At 42.2% G+C, this 24,330-nt stretch overlaps 1 protein-coding gene across 4 annotated transcripts in view; it reads right to left on the bottom strand.

Moving 5' to 3' along the window:
- Window positions 1-3,452: 3,452 nt before the first annotated feature.
- Window positions 3,453-24,330, bottom strand: part of lpar3 (lysophosphatidic acid receptor 3) — a 122,777-nt gene continuing 101,899 nt past the window's right edge. For 3 of the 4 annotated variants that reach the window (XM_029121670.2, XM_029121671.2, XM_029121673.2), the window contains one exon: window positions 3,453-5,346. In XM_029121670.2, coding sequence (XP_028977503.1) covers window positions 4,958-5,346 — 389 coding nt within the window. In that variant the 3' untranslated portion in view covers window positions 3,453-4,957. The remainder of the gene's footprint in view (window positions 5,347-24,330) is intronic. The other variant, XM_029121674.2, reaches the window with a different exon arrangement.

Here is a 24,330-nt window from a genome sequence, read left to right as displayed (position 1 = left end):
AAGCCTTTTTTACAACAGCAGGTATCACAAACGACGTTTCTACAACGTCATATCTTCTTGAAACAAGACCAGTGGGAAGCAGGAATGCTGGGAAGGGGGGGGGGGGGGTCATTTGGAGAGGCCATAGCTAACATAACATTGCTAAGGATCATTGTTTTTGTTTTTTCTTTTGCAAGACAGCAACTTAAAAACTGAAGAATGGGAATCGGCCCAGGAAAAGGTAATGCAAATGACAATTTCGGCTCAGACATGCTAGCGTGACGTGATAAGATTGTAGGTAGTTTGGTAGTCTGGTAAGTAGTTTACTATTTAGCTATATTTAGCACCGTGTTACATCGTTTGCATTAAAAAAATTATGTAAAAATGTTATTCTGTCAAGTTTATGGTGGTCTCTTGGTGTTTTCATTACGAGATGTAACTATAACCTCACTAGCAGTCCTCTGCTGCCATCTGGTTGGTATTTGGTTTAAAAATAGACAAAAAGGGTCCACTCATTATCTTATCATACTTTTGAAGTCATGTTTGATTTCCATCAAAGGTGTAACCGTTTTTTTTTGGGTGGAACCCAAATATTTCACATTGTTTTTTATTTTATTCATTTTTTTCAGCCTAAAACACATTTATATGTTACTAAAGGCATGGAACTTTCAAAATATGTGATTGAAAACACGTTTCACAATGTTTTTCAATTTTGTTTATCATACCTTATTGCATAACTGTTCTCCGTAGAACCTTGTTTTCACCTTTCAAACAAATGCATTTTCTAAATAGTGTCCCCGAAGTCTGTTCTTATGTGTTATTATTGTAGCTGAGGGGGTTGTGATTACATGGATATGTAATACTTCATGATACCTGTTACAGAAATGAATGTAGAACCCAAAATGTCCAACTAGAAGGGTTAAGTAATTTTGTTGGAATCAGGTCTAGTTGACAATTTGTGGGTTTAGAACTCATTACAAGTTTAGTGAAAGTGTCGAGTGACACCAGGTCAGGGAGTTTCAGGACATTCTGGGGACTATAACTATTAGTTAATACCTCATAATAACTAACATAATAACTAACTCAAAACAGGTGTGTGTGTGATGGGGGCACTGCTGCCATCTGCTCCTGCCGGCGGTTAGTGCACCGGCAAGGTGGAGTGCCGGTGAGGGAGAGAGCAGGCAAAGCCTGCATCATCAGAAGCCGTGCCTGGGTGTGGGGTATCACAGTACCCCACACCCAGGCACGGCTTCTGATGATGCCACATGCCGACGACCCGGGTGGCTCCCGAGGGTGAGGTGCTGGCCAATGTGGGCGGCACCTCGCCCACATTCCGTTTCTTGGAACCTCCGGTCTGAGGAGATATGGAAAGAGGGTGAGATGTTAGTGTATGGTGGTGTAAGCTGGAGTTAATATGTGACGTTGTTTAACTTCCAGAGGAACTTGAATGGCCCCACATATTGGGGACACAGCTTACAACAGGGCAGTTGGAGCGGGAGGTCCCTTGTTGACAACCATGCCGTTGCTCTGCTGCCGATCCACCTGCTCTTTCTGTTGCCGTACTGCACCCTTGCAGGCGGACAGGGGCGGCAGTCCAGACCTTGTCAGACTTCCTGAACCACTCCTCCACGGCCTGGATGTTGCTGGAAACCCCTACCCTGGGGCACAACGGGGGCTGGAAACCGAGGACCACCTGCAAGGGGGTGAGACCTGTGGAGGAATGGTGCACTGGTGGAGCTTGCCCGCTGGAGCCTTTAACTGTGCTCACACTGTGCTCACACTTAGTGCCGCATAGTCCTTCCCATGCCAGGCTACCAGTACTTCCCCTGGAGTGCCTCCAGGGCTTGGGAGATGCCTGGGTGCCTGGTCGCTGGTGTAGTGTGTGCACACTCTCCAGGTTGGTCTTGTTCGTGGGCTCGTAGGTGGTGCGGGCTCCCTGCCTGTTGAATGTCTGCATTCAACGTAGCCCGTATCTGTTCTAAGTTCCCGGTGGTCTGTCAGGACTGTGAATGACTCCCGGGCGCCAGTAGCTCACGCTCACCGACATCTTAGTTCCTCTCCACAGCAGTCAGTTTCCTGGAGAAGTACGCATAGGGGTCGAGTCTGGGAGGAGTCCCCTGCTGCTGGGAGAGGACCACCTCGACCTTGGATGTGTAAACCTCGACCATGAAGGGCTAGAGCGGGTCTGGGTGACGTAGCAGGGGAGCGGTTGTGAATCTGCGCTTCCGGTCGAGGAAGGCCTTCTCTGCCTCCCGGAACACCTCGTTGAGGAAGGACTGTAAAACAGCAGGGACATTGGACCGTATGGCATGACCAAAATACTCATTGTGGCCTGACGCTGTGCTGAAGGCTTTCTTACACTTGTCTCCCTCCCGGATCTGCACCAGGCTCGCTGAAGCTGTGGTGGATGTGTCCGTGTTCCAGTGTCTCCTTGGCGTCATTACATACATCGAAAATGGCGTCATTTTCTAACTTAATATAGACATCATAATAACAACAAGTGTGAGTTTGTGCGCGTGATTGGTGTGCTGCTGCCATCTGCCCCTGCCGGTGGTTAGCACACCGGCAAGATAGAGCAGCACCATGCAGAGCAGCCATCACAATACTGTTTTGAAATAGGTGTATTACTTGCCTTAGTAATAAAATCAAATTCATAAAATTACTGTTTACGATTTCTATATTTTGTTTGATAATTTCATCTATTTTACCATCTACATCTTTGGTTTTCGTCTGACAAGTAAGGAGAGTATACAGCCAATTGCCAATTGGTTTTCAAATAAATTCGCAAATTGTCATAAGATGCATTTTCCTACCATACGGTACTTCAAAACTATAATTTTAAACAAAATGCTCTGCTTTATGTTTTATTATTTCATGTGTTTAAACAAATAGTATTTATTTCTTTGTAGGCTATTGGGGAATTTCTTTATAAAAACATTTCGCAATTATATCAGTGATGAAGTCGCATTTCGCTTTTAAATTCAAGCTGTTATGTTAGGAGAACATTGTGGACATTGTGTGCACCATTGTTTTTGAAAACTAATATCATTTTCAGCATTCTAGCTCCCCCGAGTGTTTGGAATAGTTCAATCAGAACTTGAGGCAATTTACTGCTTGTTGATGCAATCTACCTCACTGCAATTAGATAAGCGACATCTGTATACTGTAGGCTAATCTTTCAAATGGATGAATAGCTGATATCACTGATTGATGATCTCTTAGCCATCATTAGTTTAACTGGGTTGCCATTCCAAGCCATATGGTGTCATTTTGGAATAAAACCCCCCAGAATCATTTAAACTGAAAGTATGCATAGTACCAAATATATGGAGGCAGCAAACGATAACAATAACAGCATTTGATTTAGAACCTGATACCATTAATTTGACTACATCGGCAATATATTGAATTATATGAATCATTTATTGTACAGTATCAATATATTCAACCAACAATACCATATTCTACTTCGTTTAATTTTTAGTCAAACAGAACCTATTTTTAAAACCTCAAACAAAGCTTTTTTTGCAACATAAATAATATAAAATATTTTACATACATAATGAAAATCATTTAGCTAAATATTTGCAAAGTACTTAAAATGCTGTCAATTCTACTTTAATGTACAACTTACTAATGTAAGAAATGATTAATTGGTTTCATAAAAATCTCCTCCACCCTATCTGGAACGGGCCAATTTCAATTTCGAAGTAATATCCTGAAGTACAGACTTTATTCTCTACCAAAAGGCCCAGCATTAATAGCGAACATAGATACCGCCTCCCATATTATGGACACGTTAATCCTGCTTACATTGGCTCACAAAAGTTTTCACCCCCACTGAACTTTTCCGCATTTTATTATAACAACATGAAATCAATATTAATTTAATTAAGACATTTTGCCATGTGATGAACACGGACATCCATAACTTCAAAGTGAAAAATAAAATCTTAATTTGTTCTTAAATTAATGACAAATATTAAATAGAAAATAATTGATTGCATAAGTATTCATCCCATGTAATTACTGGAATGGAGTATGCCTTTGTACATTGTGCAAGGGTTTTCACATAATTTTTGGTATAATACCTGTCTCTGGGAGGTCCCATAAAAGCATAAATCGGGTGTAGGATAAAAAATAATCCAAGGCATTGAATATTCCCTGGAATTTCTAAATGAATTTTTAAAGGAAAGTTTGTGGATGCCACAAAGTAGAGAGAGTGCTGGAAGAAAACCTGCTGAAGTCTGCAAGAGCCCTGGACTCATCTTCCAGCCAGTTTTGTAACACAATAACGTTTAGAAAAGTCTATGGGATTTGAATACTTTTAAGAGCCATTGAATATCATGTCAAAAAAACATTAACACACATTGACTAGTAGAAATCACTTTTTCAGATTTCACAATTTGACTAGCAAATTCATGCTTTCTCAACTTTTTATTCAATCCGGTCGTGTTTTTATGAAGAATGTCACCATTCATTTGAGTAAATATTCAGCCGCCAGAATAACAGCAAAGTACCTGAATTTGCATTCAAGCTGGTGTCAAGCCCAATAAAAACATTGTACATGTACAATATACAGTTTGCCTGCCTTATCTATTATGAATGGTAAGGCAGGCAAATAATATATCATACAATTTTTAAAGGACAACTTATGGGAAAGACCCTAAAAAAATGACCACTTTGAAGACATCTTTTGAAATAATAGAAAATCCCAAAAGGGTCAACAGTCAAATGTTTTTTTTTTCCAAAAAGCATCAGCAACTCTTTCAGGTAATAGAGGTACTGAGGTAAAAAGTGGAAATATTTCCATTATACCATTATGTGCCTCCCTTAGTGTACTTCTATCATAGCAGGATGGGGATGGACTTCAATTAATCCTCCTGTAAGGCAGGACCCAATTCAAGTGTCCTTTAGAGTTGGTCAGCTACTGTGAATATAGCAATGGACAATGCATGAGTATCTTTTCACATTATGTTTATCTACATCCATTTACAGGCACCCACACAAATGAAGACTCACTTCCCTCAGGTTTTAAGCATCCCAGGACATCTGACTCCCTGGAGGTTTCCTTATCTTCATATATCTGTGTCGTTGTACCCACATCCTGGCTGGAGCTGAGGGGTCGAGCATTGGCATTGGATGAGCGTTGGCGACGGGTGCCATTGCCCACACAGCGTAGTAGGTTCTTGAATGTGGTCCACATTTCCTCATCCTTGTAGGAGTAGATGATTGGGTTCATGACGGAGTTGAGCACAGCCAGCAGGAGTAGCCAGCGCTTGAAGAGCATCACCTCACATTGCTGGCACTGGAGGCCGTCGAGCAGCAGCACCACCAGCCCTGGTGTCCAGCAGATCACAAACGCCCCTATAACAGAAAGACAGTTTTGCAGATTAATAGATTATAACATCATAAATTATCTAAATTATCTATATAGTCAGGGGACCAAGTACCGTAGGTACGGGTTCCCTATTGTTAGGGGGCCAAGCAACAAAGTTTGTACGTTTTATGTTTGTACGTTTTATTATTCTTATTCTCCAGGGCCATTTTCAGAGGTCCATAACTCTGTCCGCTCTGGTTGAAAACACTCCAAACTTTGCCTGATTGTACCCATACTCCTCATGGTAGCGCTTGTTGCACTCAGTCGAAAAGTGAAGCTCAGATCACATGAACCGAATGTCGTAGAGACACGCAACCAAGTTCCAGATATACCCCTTCTCATGCTGACCAAAAAAGTCTCTGGGGTCTTTCAAATTCGCCCCTTGGATTTTCCTTAATTTTGAATTTGGTGAAAAACACGTTAAAGACATCTCCTTGGTGTGAAGGACCTTTGAACCATAATCTTTAAAGGTTATACAGTGAGGAGAACAAGTATTTGATACACTGCCGATTTTGCAGGTTTTCCCACTTACAAAGCATGTAGAAGTCTGTAATTTTTATCATAGGTACTCTTCAGTGACGGAATCTAAAACAAAAATCCAGAAAATCACATTGTATGATTTTTATGTATTTAATTAGTATTTTATTGCATGACATAGTTGAAGTGTACTTTTGATAAAAATTACAGACCTCTACATGCTTTGTAAGTAGGAAAACCTGCAAAATTGGCAGTGTATCAAATACTTGTTCTCCCCACTGTATAAGGAAAGTTGATATCTCAAATAGTATGGCCGAAATCAGCTAATGAAATTGAGCTGGGTGGATCTATGAGTTTAGATGTCCATTAATGCCAAACGGAACATCAAACAGCTATGAAATGAAACATACGCAAACATGTGTCTCTCAGGAATGGACAGAAAAAGTCCCATACAGAAATACCTCTTGGAGGCGCTATAAACATTCCCGATGTTTCTCACAATTTTGCCATTAATAAAAACACACTTAAATGACATCTCCTCCGAAACCACTGAACAGATTTGGTTGACAATTGGTGTGAAGGACCACTGGACCATTGTCTTTAAAAGTATTATTATAGTAAATGTTTCTGGTGGATTTTCCAAATATGCATCTGTGTATGCTATTTGGGGTATTATAGATCACAACTCGTTGAGACTATTCAGACTGCCCGCAGGCCCTGCGGTGTAATGGGAACATCCCGGTCCTTCAATATTGTAAATCCAGTTTGATTCCCTTCTCAGACATTCCAAATTCTTTGTCTCATACATTTTTATCCACTAGGTGCTTTTCAGCCTTCACACAACAATACATATCAGTAATACCACAAATTTCATATTTTCCAGAGAATAATTGTATTACGTGACCCTTTTATACTGTTATTGTTTTCCAAAAAAAGGAACCAACCATGGAGTGTTGGAGTCATTGATTTCATTATAAGTAGGCTGTATAGCTATAAGCTAGCCATCTATAGTAATCTTTGTACAACAGTACACTTTAGTTATGTTAACAAATGTTTTGTTCCCCTCTTTATCTCAGCAAAATTGTAATGGCTGGGGTAAAATTTACATTTGGAGAGGACAGAGAGCTGTAGGGATAACCAGTATCCCCTGTGGTGTAGTTGGGACATCCCTGTTCTTTAATATTCTGACCCTTGTACGATTCCCCTCTGAGATGTTCCAAATTTCAGAAATGTATGTCCACTCTGTACTTTTCAGCCTTCACACAACAATATATATCCCCTCTGTAATACCATGATTCCAGATATACCCCTTCTCATGCTGACCAAAAAAGTCTCAGGGTCTTTCAAATTCACCCCTTGGATTTTCCTTAATTTTGAATTTGGGGAAAAACACGTTAACGACATCTCCTCGGAAACCGCCGAACGGATGTGCATGCCGTTTGGTGTGACGGACCTTTGAACTATGATCTTTAAAAGTTCTATAAGGAAAGTTGATATCTCAAATAGTATGGCTGAAATCAGTGAATGAAATTGAGCTGGGCGGGTCTATGACTTTAGAAGTCCATTAATCCCAAATGGGACATCAAAAAGCTACGAAACGAAACATACTTGTAAATGTGTCTGTTTGTCTGAGATGTACCCTGGGACAGTTTCTTCCAAAATTGTTTTTGGGAATTCTGATGTCTCAAACAGTGCACGTGTAATAGGCTAATTACTTTTACATGGGTATGGCACTTTGTCAGGCTCTATATCACGTCAGGAATATCCGAGACTTACGCCCTTTAAAATAGCATTAAACATCAGGTCCATGGATGGACCTGTGCAGTATCAACCAAATAGACCATAAGGGGGCGCTCCAACAACACTGACAACTTTGAGCATTTAAGAACTGTAAAATACACACTCTAAGGACACCTCTTCGGAGAGCGCTGAACATATTAGCACACTGTTTGCTGAGAAGGACCCTGGGACCAGTATCTTCAATTGAATTATTTTGAATTTTGATATCTAAGTAAGTCAGACTTGTTCCCAGTGCATGTTGGACTCCGGCAGGGCTGCCCTTTGTCACCGGTTCTGTTCATAATATTTATGGACAGAATTTCTAGGCGCAGCCAGGGGCCGGGGGGTGTCAGGTTTGGGGACCACACGATTTCGTCTTTGGTCTTTGCAGATGATGTTGTCGTGTTGGCCCCTTCAAACCAGGACCTTCAGCATGCGCTGGGACGGTTTGCAGCCGAGTGTGAAACGGTGGGGATGAGAATCAGTACCTCCAAATCTGAGGCCATGGTCCTCAGTCGGAAAAGGGTGGCTTGCCCACTTCAGGTTGGTGGAGAGTGCTTGCCTCAAGTGGAGGAGTTTAAGTATCTAGGGATCTTGTTCACGAGTGAGGGAAGGATGGAACGGGAGATTGACAGACGGATCGGTGCAGCTTCTGCAGTAATGCGGTCGATGTATCGGTCTGTCGTGGTGAAGAAAGAGCTGAGCCTCAAGGCAAAGCTCTCGATTTACCGGTCAATCTACGTTCCTACTCTCACCTATGGTCATGAGCTTTGGGTCATGACCGAAAGGACAAGATCCCGGATACAGGCGGCCAAAATGAGCTTTCTCCGCAGGGTGGCTAGGCGATCCCTTAGAGATAGGGTGAGAAGCTCGGTCACCCGGGAGGAGCTTGGAGTAGAGCCGCTGCTCCTCCACATCGAGAGGGGTCAGCTGAGGTGGCTTGGGCATCTTTTTCGGATGCCTCCGGAACGCCTTCCTGGGAAGGTGTTCCGGTCCCGTCCCACCGGGAGGAGACCCCGGGGAAGACCTAGGACACGCTGGAGGGACTATGTCTCCCGGCTGGTCTGGGAACGCCTCGGTGTCCCCCCGGAAGAGCTGGAGGAAGTGTCTGGGGAGAGGGAAGTCTGGGCATCTCTGCTTAGACTGCTGCCCCCGCGACCCGGCCCCGGATAAAGCGGAAGAAGATGAATGAATGAATGAATATCTAACCCTATAGAAATTATTATTCAAAATAAGTCCATTTTATCATTTTATTTTCCCATCAAGAAGACCACTATTTTAATATTCGTCACATTTCTTGTAAAAAAAAAAACAGTATAATATTGGAGGGCATTCTAGGTGATATGTTTGACTAAAGCATTTGTTTCTGTTGAAAAAAAAAATAGTCTAGAGTATGTGTCCAGTGAGGTTAGTTTCTTGTTAAATGTTACACAAATCATATATTATCGTACACATAGATACATGTTTTTGGCAAATCTTTTTTCTAACTTATTTCCCTTGGTAAGACTTCACCTTTGCAGCCGGTAAGGTTTTTTGCAATGCAACTTCCTGTCAATTAATAATCAATGACGTTGTAATGTCCAGTCCCATTGACAGCTTAAATTGTTGTATAAGTCACACCTGCTCCTTTTTACAAGGTGGTTGCATTTCGGAAGATTACGAGCTTTCCAAGAGGATACACAACACTGTGTATTCAAATCGTAAGTAGTCCTGTTGGATCTGTGGGTAAGTTTCAAATGAAGCTAGGTATTGTAATGATGATATTAGCCTATTTGGTAAATTGTTGTTGTATATTTTGGAAACGTTTAGATATAATTGGCCTAATTGTTGCTACATTTCCTGTCAAAAGTTATCTAATGTAGCCTGTACACTGGAAATGGAAACTGTTAAACAAGCTATTGGAAAGCCACATTTTTGAAAATTTTATTTTACAAAAACAGAGATTTGTCCCATCCACATTTCGAAATTGCATTATTGCCCCCTCTTCCACTTTTTATGGTGAAAAAATTAGGACGACATGCTTCAGCACCTGGCAGTAATTTTAAAGTGGCAGGCAGGCCAAGGCAACAGAAAAATACTCAGAGCATAGAGGGTATCAAACTCTGACATATCGCCTCTTTGTTTCATAATCGTGCAGCCAGACTTTTTCAAAACAGAAGCTCCTTGCGCGTGAGTTTTCCTGAAGCGAAGAATTATGTCACATAGTAAGGTGTGTTTGATCGAGCTAATTGGCAACCTAATTTCTCACAACGTTGTACACAAGCAGGTAAAGCATACATTGCCTGCTCTCAAATAGATATAGCGAGCTAGTTCCTGTATCAAACAAGGTTGATGGCAGATAACGACCAAACATCTTACAGCTTTTTTGTATGCAGTATTGTAGCTAGCCAATTTACTAATTGAGCTACATGAAGTTCGCTAGCTAGTTGTTTAGTGCTGTGCCTATAGATCACTCGTCTAGCATCAGTCAAGATGAAATCATCTAAGACACGTGTCAAACTCAAGGCCCGCGGGCCAGATGTGGCCCGCCATGTCATTTTATGTGGCCCGCGAGAGCTTAAAAGTTTTGAGTGTCTAAAAATAAATACCAAAAAATAAATTAAGAGGGTGATTTGACCAAAAACTACATTTCCCACAATGCCTTTCGACTACGCTAGCCGCGGCAGTGTCCATGCCAACGAGTGGAATTGAGATATAAATAATGATCCCAAAATGTCCAGAAAGAGAAAAGTTGATGCAGACGGAAGACTGTTCCAAGAAAGATGGGAAGGCGAATACTTGTTTGTGCTTCAAGGAGAAAGACCGGTATGTCTTTTGTGTTACGAGGCGGTGTCGGTTGTCAAAGAGGACAATCTGCGTCGACATTTTGACACCAAACACGGAGCTAAGTACGCTAAAGCTAGCCTTCAAGAAAAGCAACTAATTGCCCAAGAATTAAAAGGCAAACTGCGGTCGCAGCAGAGTTTGTTCATGAAATCCACAGCCAAAAACGAGGCTGCGGTGAAAGCTAGCTTCATTGTGGCTGAAGAAATCGCCCACGCTTCCAAGTCTTTTTCAGAGGGAGCGTTTTTGAAGCAGTGCATGCTGAAGGTCTGTGAGCAGGTGTGTCCCGACCAGTTACAGACTTTTAAAAATGTCAGTTTATCAAGAAACACCATCGCCGACCGAGTGAAGGAACTAGCAGAAAATCTTACAACACAGCTGGCCGAGGAGACACGCAGCTACACAGCTTTTTCATTAGCTGTTGATGAAAGCACAGATAACACGGACACAGCGCAGTTATCAATTTTTATTAGAGGCGTAAAGTCGGACCTCTCTATCACTGAGGAGCTGTTGGATGTGGCTGCAATGCATGGGACTACGACGGGACAGAACATTTTTGGTGCGGTGGAGAAGTCCGTAAGTAAAAATGCATTGCAGTGGGAAAACTTGGTAGGATTAACTACAGACGGTGCACCGGCAATGTGTGGAGGAAAAGTGGGCTTGGTTGGACTAATGAAGGGGAAAATGCAAAAAATGAACTGTAAAACGCCTCTGATAACGTATCATTGCATTATCCATCAAGAAGCTTTGTGTGGGAAGGTGCTGGGGATGGAGGATATTGTGACCACAGTCATGAAAACAGTGAACTTCATTCGGGCGCGTGGCCTGAATCACCGTCAGTTCCAGCAGTTTTTGCTGGAGATGGGCTCGGAACACGGGGATGTGCTGTACCATACAGAAGTGCGGTGGCTGAGTAGGAGCAAAGTTCTCAAGCGATTTTTTGAGCTCAGGGAAGACATTGCTCTTTTTATGCAGAGTAAAGGAAAACTCATGTCTGAACTATCAGATCCAAAGTGGATGTGTGACTTTGCTGTGTTGTGTGACATAACCGACCATCTCGCCCAGCTGAATCAGAAGCTGCAGGGACGCAAACAAGTCATCACGCAGATGTCCAACACGATCACAGCTTTCCAGCGTAAATTGGACTTATGGATGTGGCAAGTAAAACAGGACAATCTTGTCCACTTTCCTGTTTGTCAGAGTATGTCAGCCTCATTTCTCGAGACTTTTTCCATGTGCTCAGTTGGCTACCAAACTGAGCTGGTTAAAGACTGAGTTTGATCGGCGCTTCTCTGACTTCAGAGCACAACAGTCTGGCTTTGACATCTTTGCCAATCCTTTCACGACCGATATCTGCACTGCACCTCAACACCTTCAGATGGAGCTAATTGAGCTTCAAAGCGACAGTGGCCTGAGAGCAAAGTTCCAGGATGCTGCAATCCAGGACTTTTACCGTCTGCTGCCCCCTGGTTTGATGCCACAGCTTCGACTTCATGCTGCCCGTGTGCTGTCCATGTTTGGGAGCACCTATCTGTGCGAACAGTTTTTTTCCATAATGAATCTGAACAAAAACAAGCACAGATCACGCCTCACGGATGACAACCTCCATGCTGTTCTACGCATTGCCTCAGCACAGGACCTAAAACCAGACATTGACACACTGGCAACGGGAAAACGGTGTCAGAAATCTGGTCAGAAAACACACAGGTAAGCATTTTTTTTAAAACTTAAAATATAATAAAATGTAATTCAACCAAGAAGAAGAACAGTTAAACTGTGTTCAATTTAATGATTGTGCTTGCATTTTGTTTTGTGTTTATCATTTTCAGAACATGATCAATCGATAGTAGAGAGAGAATCCACTTGGTGTGTTCAAGGACAGGCAGCATCTCCTCATCAAAGACTAACCGAAAAACTTGACCAATATAGTTGTGAACTGAGTCAACCTTTATTTTGGTATTTTTAGTTGATTACATATTATTTATGTGTAGCTGCTGTTGTAATTATTTAATGTTTGCAGGTCTTATGTGTGTATGCAGACAAATTGTTGTCATCAAACCATCAGTTGGATGCAAGGCTGTGTGCAGCCTTTTTTTGTAAAATGCTACATGTGTCATACATGTTCTTTGCAGCTCAGTTTTATGTTATTTTTCTTTATTCACTTGGACAGTTTGATCCTTCATTAATGGAGTTATGTGGGTTTTCATAAGCTGACAAGATTTGGAGCACCATGTCTCAGCAGGATATTCAATTGTGTACAATTGTATAATTCAGGAGCTTTACAAAAATGTTTCACCCTCACTTAAAAAAAAAAAAAAAAAAAATCCTGTATTTTACTAACTTAAATGTCAAAGTTGCAATTGTGTTTTCCATTTTCAGTGTGTACATTTGCTAGGTGAATTCTGAAAGATACTAAGGGACGTTTTTACAACACATCATCCTTAAATAATTCTAAAATGTTTGTTTGGTACTATATTTTTTTTTTACATTATATTAAACCCAGCTGAAACCTATTTGGTTCATTTAAATTAAACGTAACATTGTCTGTGTTATTGAGTGGTCATAGTATGTAATGCATGTAATGTATGTAAGAAAGCCCTTTCCCTCAAGAAACTGAAGTCATATGCTTTATAGCAGTGGTTTTCAAAGTGGGGACGGGGACCCCTGGGTGCCGCGAAGGGGTGCTAGGGGGGCCATGGCAAGTTGGCATGAAAAGTATAGCAAAACAAAATAATTGAATACATTTAAATATCCAATTAAACCAAAAATAAGCTAAACAATATTCCCATTAGTTAAGAACTGCACTATAATAATCTATTGCATCTCTGAACATTACTACTATAATCATTATTATTTTATTATATACTGTATATATCCCAGTGGTGCGCTGCCTCACAGACCTAGACTATGTAGCATGCGCTGCCTGCTGTTTGGGCATGATATGAAAAGGGAAGGCTAATGGTGGATCTACTGTGACTGTGTTATGGTACTTTAAAACGGACGTTGACATGATGTTGGCGAGGTTTTCCATCTGAGTGTGCTACACTCATGTACCTCATATAATCCGGGTGAACCAGCAAGGGAGACGTGCGTTTACTGTCTCGTTGATACAGTAAATTTGCAGCAGCTAGTAAGTTATGGTACATCCGATAAGGTGCTTAGCATTCGTTCAAAACTTACCTTTCTTTGTGCAACTTCAGGTGTCGAACGAAGTTGGACGTTGTGGCAGCTCCGTCTGTAATCTTCGACCCGCATGTTTTGCAAATTGCAACTCGTTTTTTGTCGACTACCTCGTCATTTTTATAGCAAACTACCTTTGGTATCATTTTGCCAACTGTCGCGTTGTTACTTGTTGCGCTTTATTGGTTGTCTTGCAATGTGCCTGCTTAGATGCTGTCGAATCAAAACAACGTGGGACTACAGTGATTGGATGTCTTGCAGGCAGCGCGCGTGCTCTCTGCATGCATACAGGTGGTGCACATTTTTTTCACAGATGCAGATAAACTAAGAGCGGCGCGGCCGTGTGAAAAAATATTTTCCCAGTTTTCATGGGAAGTAGCAAGTCTTCTCGAGTCAAAAGGCGCAAGTCCAAGTGAAGTCACGAGTCATTGATGTTTAAGTCCAAGTCGAGTTGCAAGTCTTTGTACATTTTGTGAGTCGAGTCTGAAGTCATCAAATTTATGACTCGAGTCCAAGTCACATGACTCGAGTCCACACCTCAGTGACTTTGTAATTTATGATTACATTGATGTGTCCATGTTTGATGTTTTACAACACCTGAGGAGCAAAACCGAGTACTGCTTTAACAGGTGGGTTATGTTTGATGATTAACAAATGGGCCTCAGTGTTCCGGAATGTTAAATTCCCAGGCAGTAAATAAGTGTTGTGTCAGCAGTAAGATGTTTGGTGTTCAACAAAAGGGTGCCAGGGTTCCACTGCCATGTGGTGCAACAGATGGCCTACAACCGGTGGTTGTTAACCTTTCATGTTTTATGGGATGATTGGCGTGGTCTGTGTATTTAAACCACGCAGACATCAGTGATGGTCATTCAGGCTTGCCTGAGCAAACATACCTACACAATACAAAACATGGAGGATTGTGAGGCGATCAATTTTTGGCCATATTCTCCTCTCCAGTACCCTGGCATAGACTTTCCCAGGGAGGCTGAGAAGTGTGATCCCCCTGTAGTTGGAACACACCCTCCGGTCCCCCTTCTTAAAAAGAGGGACCACCACCCCGGTCTGCCATCCCAGAGGCACTGTCCCCGACCGCCACGCGATGTTTCACAGGCGTGTCAACCAAGACAGCGCCACAACATCCAGAGACTTGAGGTACTCAGGGCGGATCGCATCCACCCCCGGTGCCCGGTGCCACCGAGGAGTTTCTTGACTACCTCTGTGACTTCAGCCCGGGTGATGGACGAGTCCACCTCTAAGCCCTCATCCTCTGCTTTCTCAATGGAAGACGTGACGGCGGGATTGAGGAGATCCTTGAAGTACTCCTTCCACCGCCCAACGACATCCCCAGGTGAGGTCAACAGCCCTCCACCTCCACTGTAAACAGCGTTGGTAGGGCACTGTTTCCCTCTCCTGTCTGTCCAGTTTCCTCACCCGCCATCGGATCCAACTCACCACCAGGTGGTGATCAGTTGACCGCTCCGCCCCTCTCTTCACCCGAGTGTCCTAGACATACGGCCGCAGGTCAGATGAAACGACAACTAAGTCGATCATCGACCTACTGCCTAGGGTGTCCTGGTGCCACGTGCTTGAACATTATGCTTGAACATGGTGTTTGTTATGGACAAACTGTGACTAGCACAGAAGTCCAATAACTGAACACCGCTCGGGTTCAGATCAGGGGGGCCGTTCCTCCCAATCACGTCCCTCCAAGTGTCACTGTCGTTGCCCACGTAGGCGTTGAAGTCCCCCAGTAGAACAATAGAGTCCCCAGTCGGAGCACTTTCCAGCACCCCTCGCAGAGACTCCAAGAAGGTTGGGTACTCTGCAGTGCCGTTCGGCCCGTAGGCACAAACAACAGTGAGAGACCTATCCCCGACCCGTAGGCGCAGGGAAATGACCCTCTTGTTCACCAGGGTTTACCCCGTTCACCGGGGTAAACTCCAACACATGGCGGCAGAGCTGGGGAGCTATGAGCAAACCCACACCAGCCCGCCGCCTCTCACCATGGGCAACTCCAGAGTGGTGGAGAGTCCATCCTCTCTCAAGGTGTGGTTCCAGAGCTAGTTTCCGTGTCCAGGGATCGGGTTGTCGAGGCCCCCCGCCTTCGACTGCCGCCCGATCCTCTACGCACCGACCCCTTATGGTCCCTCCTGCAGGTGGTGAGCCCACGGGAAGGCTGTCCCACATCGCTCCTTCGGGCTGACCCCGGCCGGACCCCGTGGGGAAAGGCCCGGCCACCAGGCGCTCGCATATGAGCCCCAACCCCGGGCCTGGCTCCAGGGTGGGGCCCCGGCTGCGCCATACCGGGGGCGACGTCACGGTCCTCAAATTGTTTTTCATCATGAAAGGGTTTTGAACTGCTTTTAGTCTGACCCGTCGCCTAGGACCTGTTTGCCTTGGGAGGCCCTACCAGGGGCATATAGCCCCAAACAACATAGCTCCTAGGGTCATTCGGGTACGCAAACCCCTCCACCACGTTAAAATCACGTATGATTTTAAAGTAATTAATTTACATTTTATTGCATCATAGTGTATCTATGATGACAATTACAGGCCTCTCTCATCTTTTTAAGTGGGAGAACTTGCACAATTGGTGGCTGACTAAATACTTTTTTGCCCCACTGTATTTACAATAAAAGATTATGATGGTAATGTGATAGTTGGGACCTTTTATGAACAGGAATGACTGAAAATAATTGTGGCTAAGGATAAAACTTTTAAAGTGGAAGCAGTTTTGGATGAGAAAGTATAGAAAGGGAAGAAAAAGAATATTGTGAAATGGCTTGGTTGGCCTGAGAAATTAAACAGTTGGATACCATCGGAACAAGTGCTTGACATAGAAACTGGATAAAACTCCAGGATTTTCAGAATCACATCATTTACATTGACTGCGATCAGCATGGGTGACGGTGGCTTCTACATAACGCAGCCCAGTAACTCATCGAGACATGTCTATCCAAGCAATATGAGTTTGAGCTATACCACAAATCTTGACAAGGGTATAGATTTGAAAGGTTATTGGGAAGTATCTTTGATTGAATTCCAATACCCGCATATGTGGAAGACTTTTACATGGGGTGAAAACGCATTTGAACTACATGACTCAAATAACGACAAAACTTGGAAATATGAACTCAACACTGGTTATTACAGTGGCATAGTAAAACTAGTGACAGAGCTCAACAGTTATATAAAACCACATGGTGTATGGGCGGGTTATGATGAATTAAAAAATTGAATGTTTCTAAAGGGTGAGCCCCATTTTAGTTAGAAATTTTGTCCAAAACTGGAACAGATATTGGGCTTAAAACCAGGCGAGCAGTGGTACGCCCCATGGTACAGAACATTCCCCACAGATATTCTGGCTCGGTTTAATACCCTAAACATCTACAGAGTTATAATTGATTATCAACGTGTTGGTGACAGTAATGTCCCGCTGTTGCGAACTGTACATATTGCAGAGAAAAATATATACATTGAAATACCGACCCTATCAGCAATATCAGACACAGCCCCTCTGGAGTTCTTTATTGACGAGAATGGCGAAGACTACCCTATTTTCACAAGTGGATGTATCCTTGGGTGATCGTTAAATTAGTCTGAGTAGCAACACATACCCCTACAGAGCCGTTATAGAGAGCATTCTGAATTATGGATGCGATACATTAAAGGCACAGTTTTCAGCTGTTTTGTTTTACAAGGACGCCGCAGGTCACATGGATGCAGGCGAGAACGATGGACTTACGAAAACTATACTGCAGATAGTACAACTTTTGAAATGATTGGCCCTATTCATAGCGATATCTTTTTTCAAGAGAAACTCATGTTAAACGGCGTTGACATAAAGGTTAGGATGGTGCGTGCATAAGTTCTGCCTTATGGGGGCCGAGGTTGTGCGTTTGCATATATTATCTGCGTCACTATTTGTCAAGAAAGTGTCTGTTTTGACAGCCGTGAAACTTGGACACGCTCAAGCACTACTCTCAACCAATGCCAAGAACCCAAGTGAAAGAGTGTGTATGAAGACATTTAGTTTACTGGCTGGGGGTCGCGTTTGCAAACAGGAAAACCTATTTTTAAGACCTCTGCCAAAATGTATTGTCATCGGATTGGTGGACAATGACAGTTTTACAGGAAGTTACACAAAAAATCCATTTAATTTCAAACATTATAATGGATTTTATGGAGTTTATGGCTATGTATGTAGATGGACAGCAATTTCCTAGCAAACCATTCCAACCAAATTACACAACAGGGTCAGCAGTGCATGAATTTTACCAATTGGTCTTAGCTTCAGGAAAACACCTAAAGGACCAAGTCTTGTTTATTCAATCTTTGACTCCATTATCGAAGTGTCAAACCGGCGTCAAGTCATGGTTGACTACCATTAGGAAAACGGTGTGGAAATGAATACCGCAGAGTTGACTGGTGTGGTGAACCAATTTTAATCTAGGACCCATTTCTATGGTGTGCTGGCAAGCGACCAACTACCTAGGGGGCCAGTCCGAGACGATGGCATTGGAAGGTTTTATGACAGTTTTGGAAACCCCACGGATTTGACATATTTTCCCAAGTGCCCATGTCTTTCTGCAAACCTGTGAGAATGTGCAATACAGTTCAAAACAAGTACAGGACATGGTTTTAACCAAGTGCGGACAACATTGTGTGTTCTTTCTCTATCAAATGACAAAAGGTCTGAGTTATAAAGATGCTATGTCTTTTTATGTTGATGATTTACGCGAAAATTATGACCTAGTCTCAAAGTTTGTAGTTAAGATGTACCAGAGTAAGCGTGATAAGCAAATGTTTAATTGCATACAACATGCTGAATCTTGTGAATCGTTTAATTTGTGCCATGGTTGTTGAAGAAATAGAAAAGCAAATCATGTGTATGTCTACTTTATTATTTAAAAATGAAACCATTTGTAAAATCACATCAATATTTACATAGTATTTTTCAACAACTCAAGGTAAAACATACACTTTGACAATCACAAATGATAAAAAAAAGCATAAAATAAAAACATATTAAAATGGAAGACATTTTGTGGGGTCCATTGTAGGGGTTTCAAAGAAAGCTTAGGTTGGTTGAAAACCAGTGGCTGGGGGTGTGGCTAAATCATCCATTGTGTCGCCAAACGTTTGTTTATACAAATTGATTTTACGTCTTACAAGTGCATTTGGAATAGTTGTAAAAGGCATGTTGAGGCATGCCATGACCTCTAAAAACACCCCCCACCCCAACGGCCTTCTATCGTCAACAATTGTATTGGTTGCTGTCACACTTTTAACAAGATTCACACATTATCCAAAATTTCATCAACAAGGTTAACATTTCGGTCAACAGTTTGCTTAGTCTCAGTCACGTTTACTACATCAGCCCCAGTCTCAGACCCGGGTAGACTTAAAGTCAGTGTATTTGTATCAAGCTCCCCCTGTCGCACAACAGCCAAAAAATCTGGCAGAGTATCTTTTAGCTTTTCATGTAAATTCATATCAGGCTTCAACAGTATATTGCGAATCGATGTCCAAATCATTTTCAACTGATTGTCTTACATCGTTGCTAGTCGTTTTGGATTCTCGCAGTTTTTCTAACTGATGCTGTGGCACCAGAAACATTTTCTGAGCATGCTCCATGTTGTTTAACCCTGTCTTGATGCAATTAGACTGGTTAAGAATTGAACTGCAACGCTTAGTAACGGCAGTAGAAAACCTCCAGAATGGTTGATGGTTTTTCTTTTCCTTGCGACTGAAGTGTTCTTTCTAGGCTTTTTGTCTCTTTACTTTGCAGAGCTGCGATTCTGTTAAGGGTATATTTCCACACCTTAGATTAAGCACTATTTCACAGAGTGATAGAATGAGATTGGTGGCGGCTGATTCTAAAATAACTTTTCGTTGACTTGCCAGTGCCTTAAATATCATCTTCAAAAGTGGTAAATATCTACAAATGCGTTTAGACATGATCAAACTTTCTTAGGAACGTACACAACAGGCCAATCCCCTGAAAATAACCCCGTTCTCAGGCGGTAGTCTTCTGGTGTTGTAGCTTTAAAGTCAATAAGTAAATAACCAAAAGGCGGATGTGTTGGATCGTTAAAACTCTCCATAAAGAATCGAGAAAGAACGGGGTATATCTGTCTGCATAGAATGCTAATCTGCTGATTATCGCAGTGGTTTTTAAACAAGATGAGGTAGTTTATGTTCAAGTTATTAGTTCTACTCGATTTGCCTTTAACAAACATGTTTTGGATAAGGTGAATTGCACTCAGGTTACGGTGGTGTGAATATTGTGTGAAAAGTTTTTTTCTGAATCGGTAGCAGACTGTCATCACACAGCAATGTTGGTAGACCTTATATAAAAGTAATCTCCCTCACATTCAACATTTCATCATACAGCGGTTGCCAACATGAATAAACCCACACAATATTTTGAATTTCTTTGGAGAAAACAACGTCAGCATTATCCAACAAAATCTTCACAAAATATGTTTTACCCGACTAACTGGGGCTACTAATGACACAGCTGAACGGGTGTTGAAGTCGCGGGTCAAAACTGCTATCCATCCAAGAATGTGGTTTAGGACCCGTAAGGCCTTGTGCTGTAATCAGGGAGCAGTACACGGTTGTTGTACACAACACTGAAATGCTTAGTCACTACTTGGTCTTTCAATGTGAATATTCTTTTATCCCTAGCAATTGTGTCTGCATTAGCAAAGGAAGTGATCATCATCACCACCCTCGCCCTGTACAAAGTTATCAACCAGTCGTGTTAGCGTCTCCAAGTTAACAATGATTGTGTTGTAGCTTTTGAGCGTAATGCTTTTTGCTTTGAGACAGGTCAGACCTTTAACGGTTTTGTAACAGTATGTCTTTGGGCTGCCACTAACAAATTGAGCGATGCTGTCACCATCCGGTAACTCATCGGTCAAGTCACCCAAGAATGGCCCAAGTGGGGGCACCCAATCCACATGGCGTATGACAAAGATCACTGAATCAGTGTCTGTGTAGAGTACACGTCTATCAAACTTCTCCAAGAGTGAATACAACTCAAGTCTAGAATAAGCGGTTGTGAACGCAGCAATAAAAATTTTGCCATTACGTGGTTTGATTGGTGTCTGTTTTGTGTAACGACACTGTACCATCGCAACTGTGTCTGAGATGAAAGAAAAATAACCAACTTTTATTTCACTGGAAAAAAGGTAGTGGCTAAACTCCTCTGGATCTGTAATTAGCATTGTGTTCATAAGGTTAGTCCGCTCACCCATCTTACCCCAATGACTATTCATTGCCAATTTAGCCAAAGATTGCCTAGCACTGTTTACAACAATGTTTTCCTTGTCAAGCTGCACACCCTCCTTTTCATGATATTCACGGATATACTGGTCTTTAGCGTCATCATCAACCACAGATGGCGGGAAGCCGCTAGCTTCCTGCTTGTGCTTCAGGAATGTTCTCATAAAATCTGCAAAAAGATTATCTGATGTCCTAGTGAAATCCCACACGTCAAATATTTTCACAATGCGATAACCTTTCTCAACAGCCTTAACCAGCTCAATGGAAACCCAGGTACCGGTTAAAGATCTTTCTGAATCAGTATGTGAACAATCAGTTACCTGGTTTTCAGACTCTGTAGGTGGACACCTTAACGATACCAAAGTAGGTGTCTAGGGGTTTGAAATCTCAAAAGATTATGTCTGGATGTCCAATCGGATAAGTCTTTGTCTTGTAGCAGAATGGGTAAAGACTACAGACATCGTTATACTGAATAGTTTCCCCTTCTCAAGCTGTAAACTTCAGATGAATTGCATTAGTACGACCACCAAAAAGAGCATCCCGAGGGTCAAGGTGCTCTGGAGCATCAAAGGTCTTCAAGAAAGCTTTGACATCTGCAGATGTGTTTTTAAGCTGATTCCACCCACACTCCCATATGTATTGAATATGTCTGTTGTGTTGTTCTTTTAAAGCCTCTAGCTTTATCAGCCATGGCTGGTGCATCAACCCGTACTGAATCTTTGTCACTGGATTGATGCTTGCTGAACAATGACACTTTGGGTGACCGTGGCAGAAACAGCATAGAAATTCATAGACCGTGCTCAACCCATCGCGTTCAGCATATCCACCAACGTAGTAGGGACCGATTTTCACTTCACCCCTGTTCAGGGCGTGCTGTATTGATATATTCTCATCGGAGGCCACATATTCAAGCCACTGGATTGAGTTGTTTGAGTATGTCTTCTGACCACGGTAGTTGTCTGAGGGGGACCAATGGTGTCCTTGGTGAGGAATTTATTGCAAAAGACTTTCATGCAAGCCAAAGCAATCGTAATTGACCGGAATGGGTCAACACCACCACACTCCAGGAACTTGAGTCTGTTGCGCATATAACCCTCTCTCAAGATGACCACATAATTCATGCAGTAAGCCTTTATTTCATCCTGCTTGACAAAGGGGTCTGCGGAAACAGTTGCATGCCATTGCAAAAACTCATCTTTTTCTTAAGCCATCATGGTATTCACACCATAGTAATGCGGTTCCAGATGGGGGACAACAAGTTCTCATTCTCCTTGATGTTAAACTTGTAAGGAAAGTAGCCTTTTTTCGAATCCTTAAAACCCATAGCAGTTTCATCGGTAGGAAGCAATGACTATCAATGTATCTCTGATTGAATGTGCTGTCTGTAAAAATCACGAGCTTGATACCATTAGCAATAAGTGTTGTGCCAAAACCATTGTTAGCAAGGTACTGCATCAAGATATAACCATCGAAACCTTTAGAGTTGTGTGCTATAAATGTGTAGTCATAATATTTCGGTTGCCTAAAAAAAAGCTGCGACACAACCATCTCCGGCTGAACACCACGTCTCGTTATCAAAGCTTATTGCGCACACTAAATGTGCAGTGTTTACACCATTCACCGGATTGGCAATTGTCTCAAAATCATAAAATATGTAGCGCTCACTGGGGTCCTTGGGCTTGGAGGGCTTTATAGAACACCGATGATTCATTTCATGTTAGCCATGCACCTGTGCCCTTTATAGTTGGTAATACTATCATTGTAATAACGGCCGCAATCGACACAGTATTTCTTCTGGTCACACCTGCTAACACTTTTGTGGTGGTTCAAGCATTTATACTGGCTATAACAAAAATCTGAATAACATATGCATTTACAGTCAGGGCATTGCTTTGTGTTACGGGGTTGGGTATGACGATCTTCATGAAGACAGACACTACAGCTATGTTTACAACCATGATCACCACGGGTGTTGAAACCGATATAGCACCAGTCACAGACATAAGACACACCCAGAAAACCCTTCAGATTCATGATGCCATAGAAATGGTTATCGTGTAAGTACATAAAGACGGTTCTAAGGTGGGTGTCATCTCTGTTTTGAAACTTGGTAAAGTGACCATCTCGTTTTCGGTGAAAAACAAAAATTTTACACCCTGTCATTTTTTCAAACCGAACAATATGTGTAAATGCCACACAATCATCTAATGCTAAAACAGCGCTCGTATGTAACTCACGACCACTAACCAGGGCCTCAGCATATTTGTACTGCGGGTTCAACATACCCATCAAACAAACAGAAAAACATGTAGAATCATTATTCACAGTCACGATGCCTTCTTTTTTATAATCTGATCTATCAACAGTGTTTGAGCTTTACGTCGCGGGGCACCACCCTCGCGGTTTTTGACAATATGTACCACCAGCTCTAGTGATTCATCAATCATAATCTCAGCATTACTGTGCATAACACTTTCAAGTAAATTACCAAATGTGCGTTCATTATATTAATCCGCTATCATGGTCACATGTATGGGGTCTATCAGAGATTCACCAATCAACTCAATCTGCAGACGATCACCAGGCCTGTGTACAAAGTCTGAAGCTCTAACAATCAAAGTATCCAAGCCTGCCATAATACTTGCATAGAATGTGCCAAAATCACCAACTTCACCAGTATTTAGTACATTTATCAATTTGTCGTAATTCAACATTGTCAAATGCATTACGTTGTATAACTCCAACATCGCCATCACTGCACTGAGTTTGCATCAGAGAGCTCAAAGGAGAGTCAACTAGATTGTGTGAAAAATGGGGGCTACTAAGCTCGGTTAACAAGTCTTGTATCTGAGGATTATTGTGTGCATCGCTGGGTAACAAAGTAATGGTTGGTTCATTTGTATTTTGGGGTGTTGTTGGTTGATTATGTGTAGAGGTTGTTGGCTGTTCCGTGTCTGGTCTGTTGTTAGCATTATCTTTCGCCATTTCTCTAGCTTAATGTGTAAATAACGATCCACTTTTCAGGTTAAAATATTCTAACTAAAACATACATTTACATACATCACAGTTATGATGAATTGACGGTATTAACTTCAGCTTTCAAGCATGAAAGAAAACAATGAAACAAAAATCCCCTGAAGCTGTGCAGCCACAAGGTGTAGGGTATCTGTAACTGAATCATCACTGGGCTGACCTCAATCTGTTGGTTGGTAAATGGAGTACCAAGGTTCAGCTGTATGCATATTGTCGTAATTGTTAATAACACTTCAGTACAAGACTAAAACTTTCTGTAAATAATTAAACTAATTAAACACAAAAAGTATCTGCTCAGGTTGTGCAAGATCACAACCACCCAGTCCAACTGACACAGATGCTGGTCACTTGGTCTAAATACAAAGAGGATTAACGTATACAGGTAT

This window comes from Esox lucius, chromosome 8 (assembly GCF_011004845.1).
Source record: "Esox lucius isolate fEsoLuc1 chromosome 8, fEsoLuc1.pri, whole genome shotgun sequence".
In the NCBI taxonomy this organism is placed as follows: domain Eukaryota; kingdom Metazoa; phylum Chordata; class Actinopteri; order Esociformes; family Esocidae; genus Esox; species Esox lucius.
Note: the sequence above shows the minus strand (reverse complement) of the source record. Positions and strands in the feature narration are given on the sequence as shown.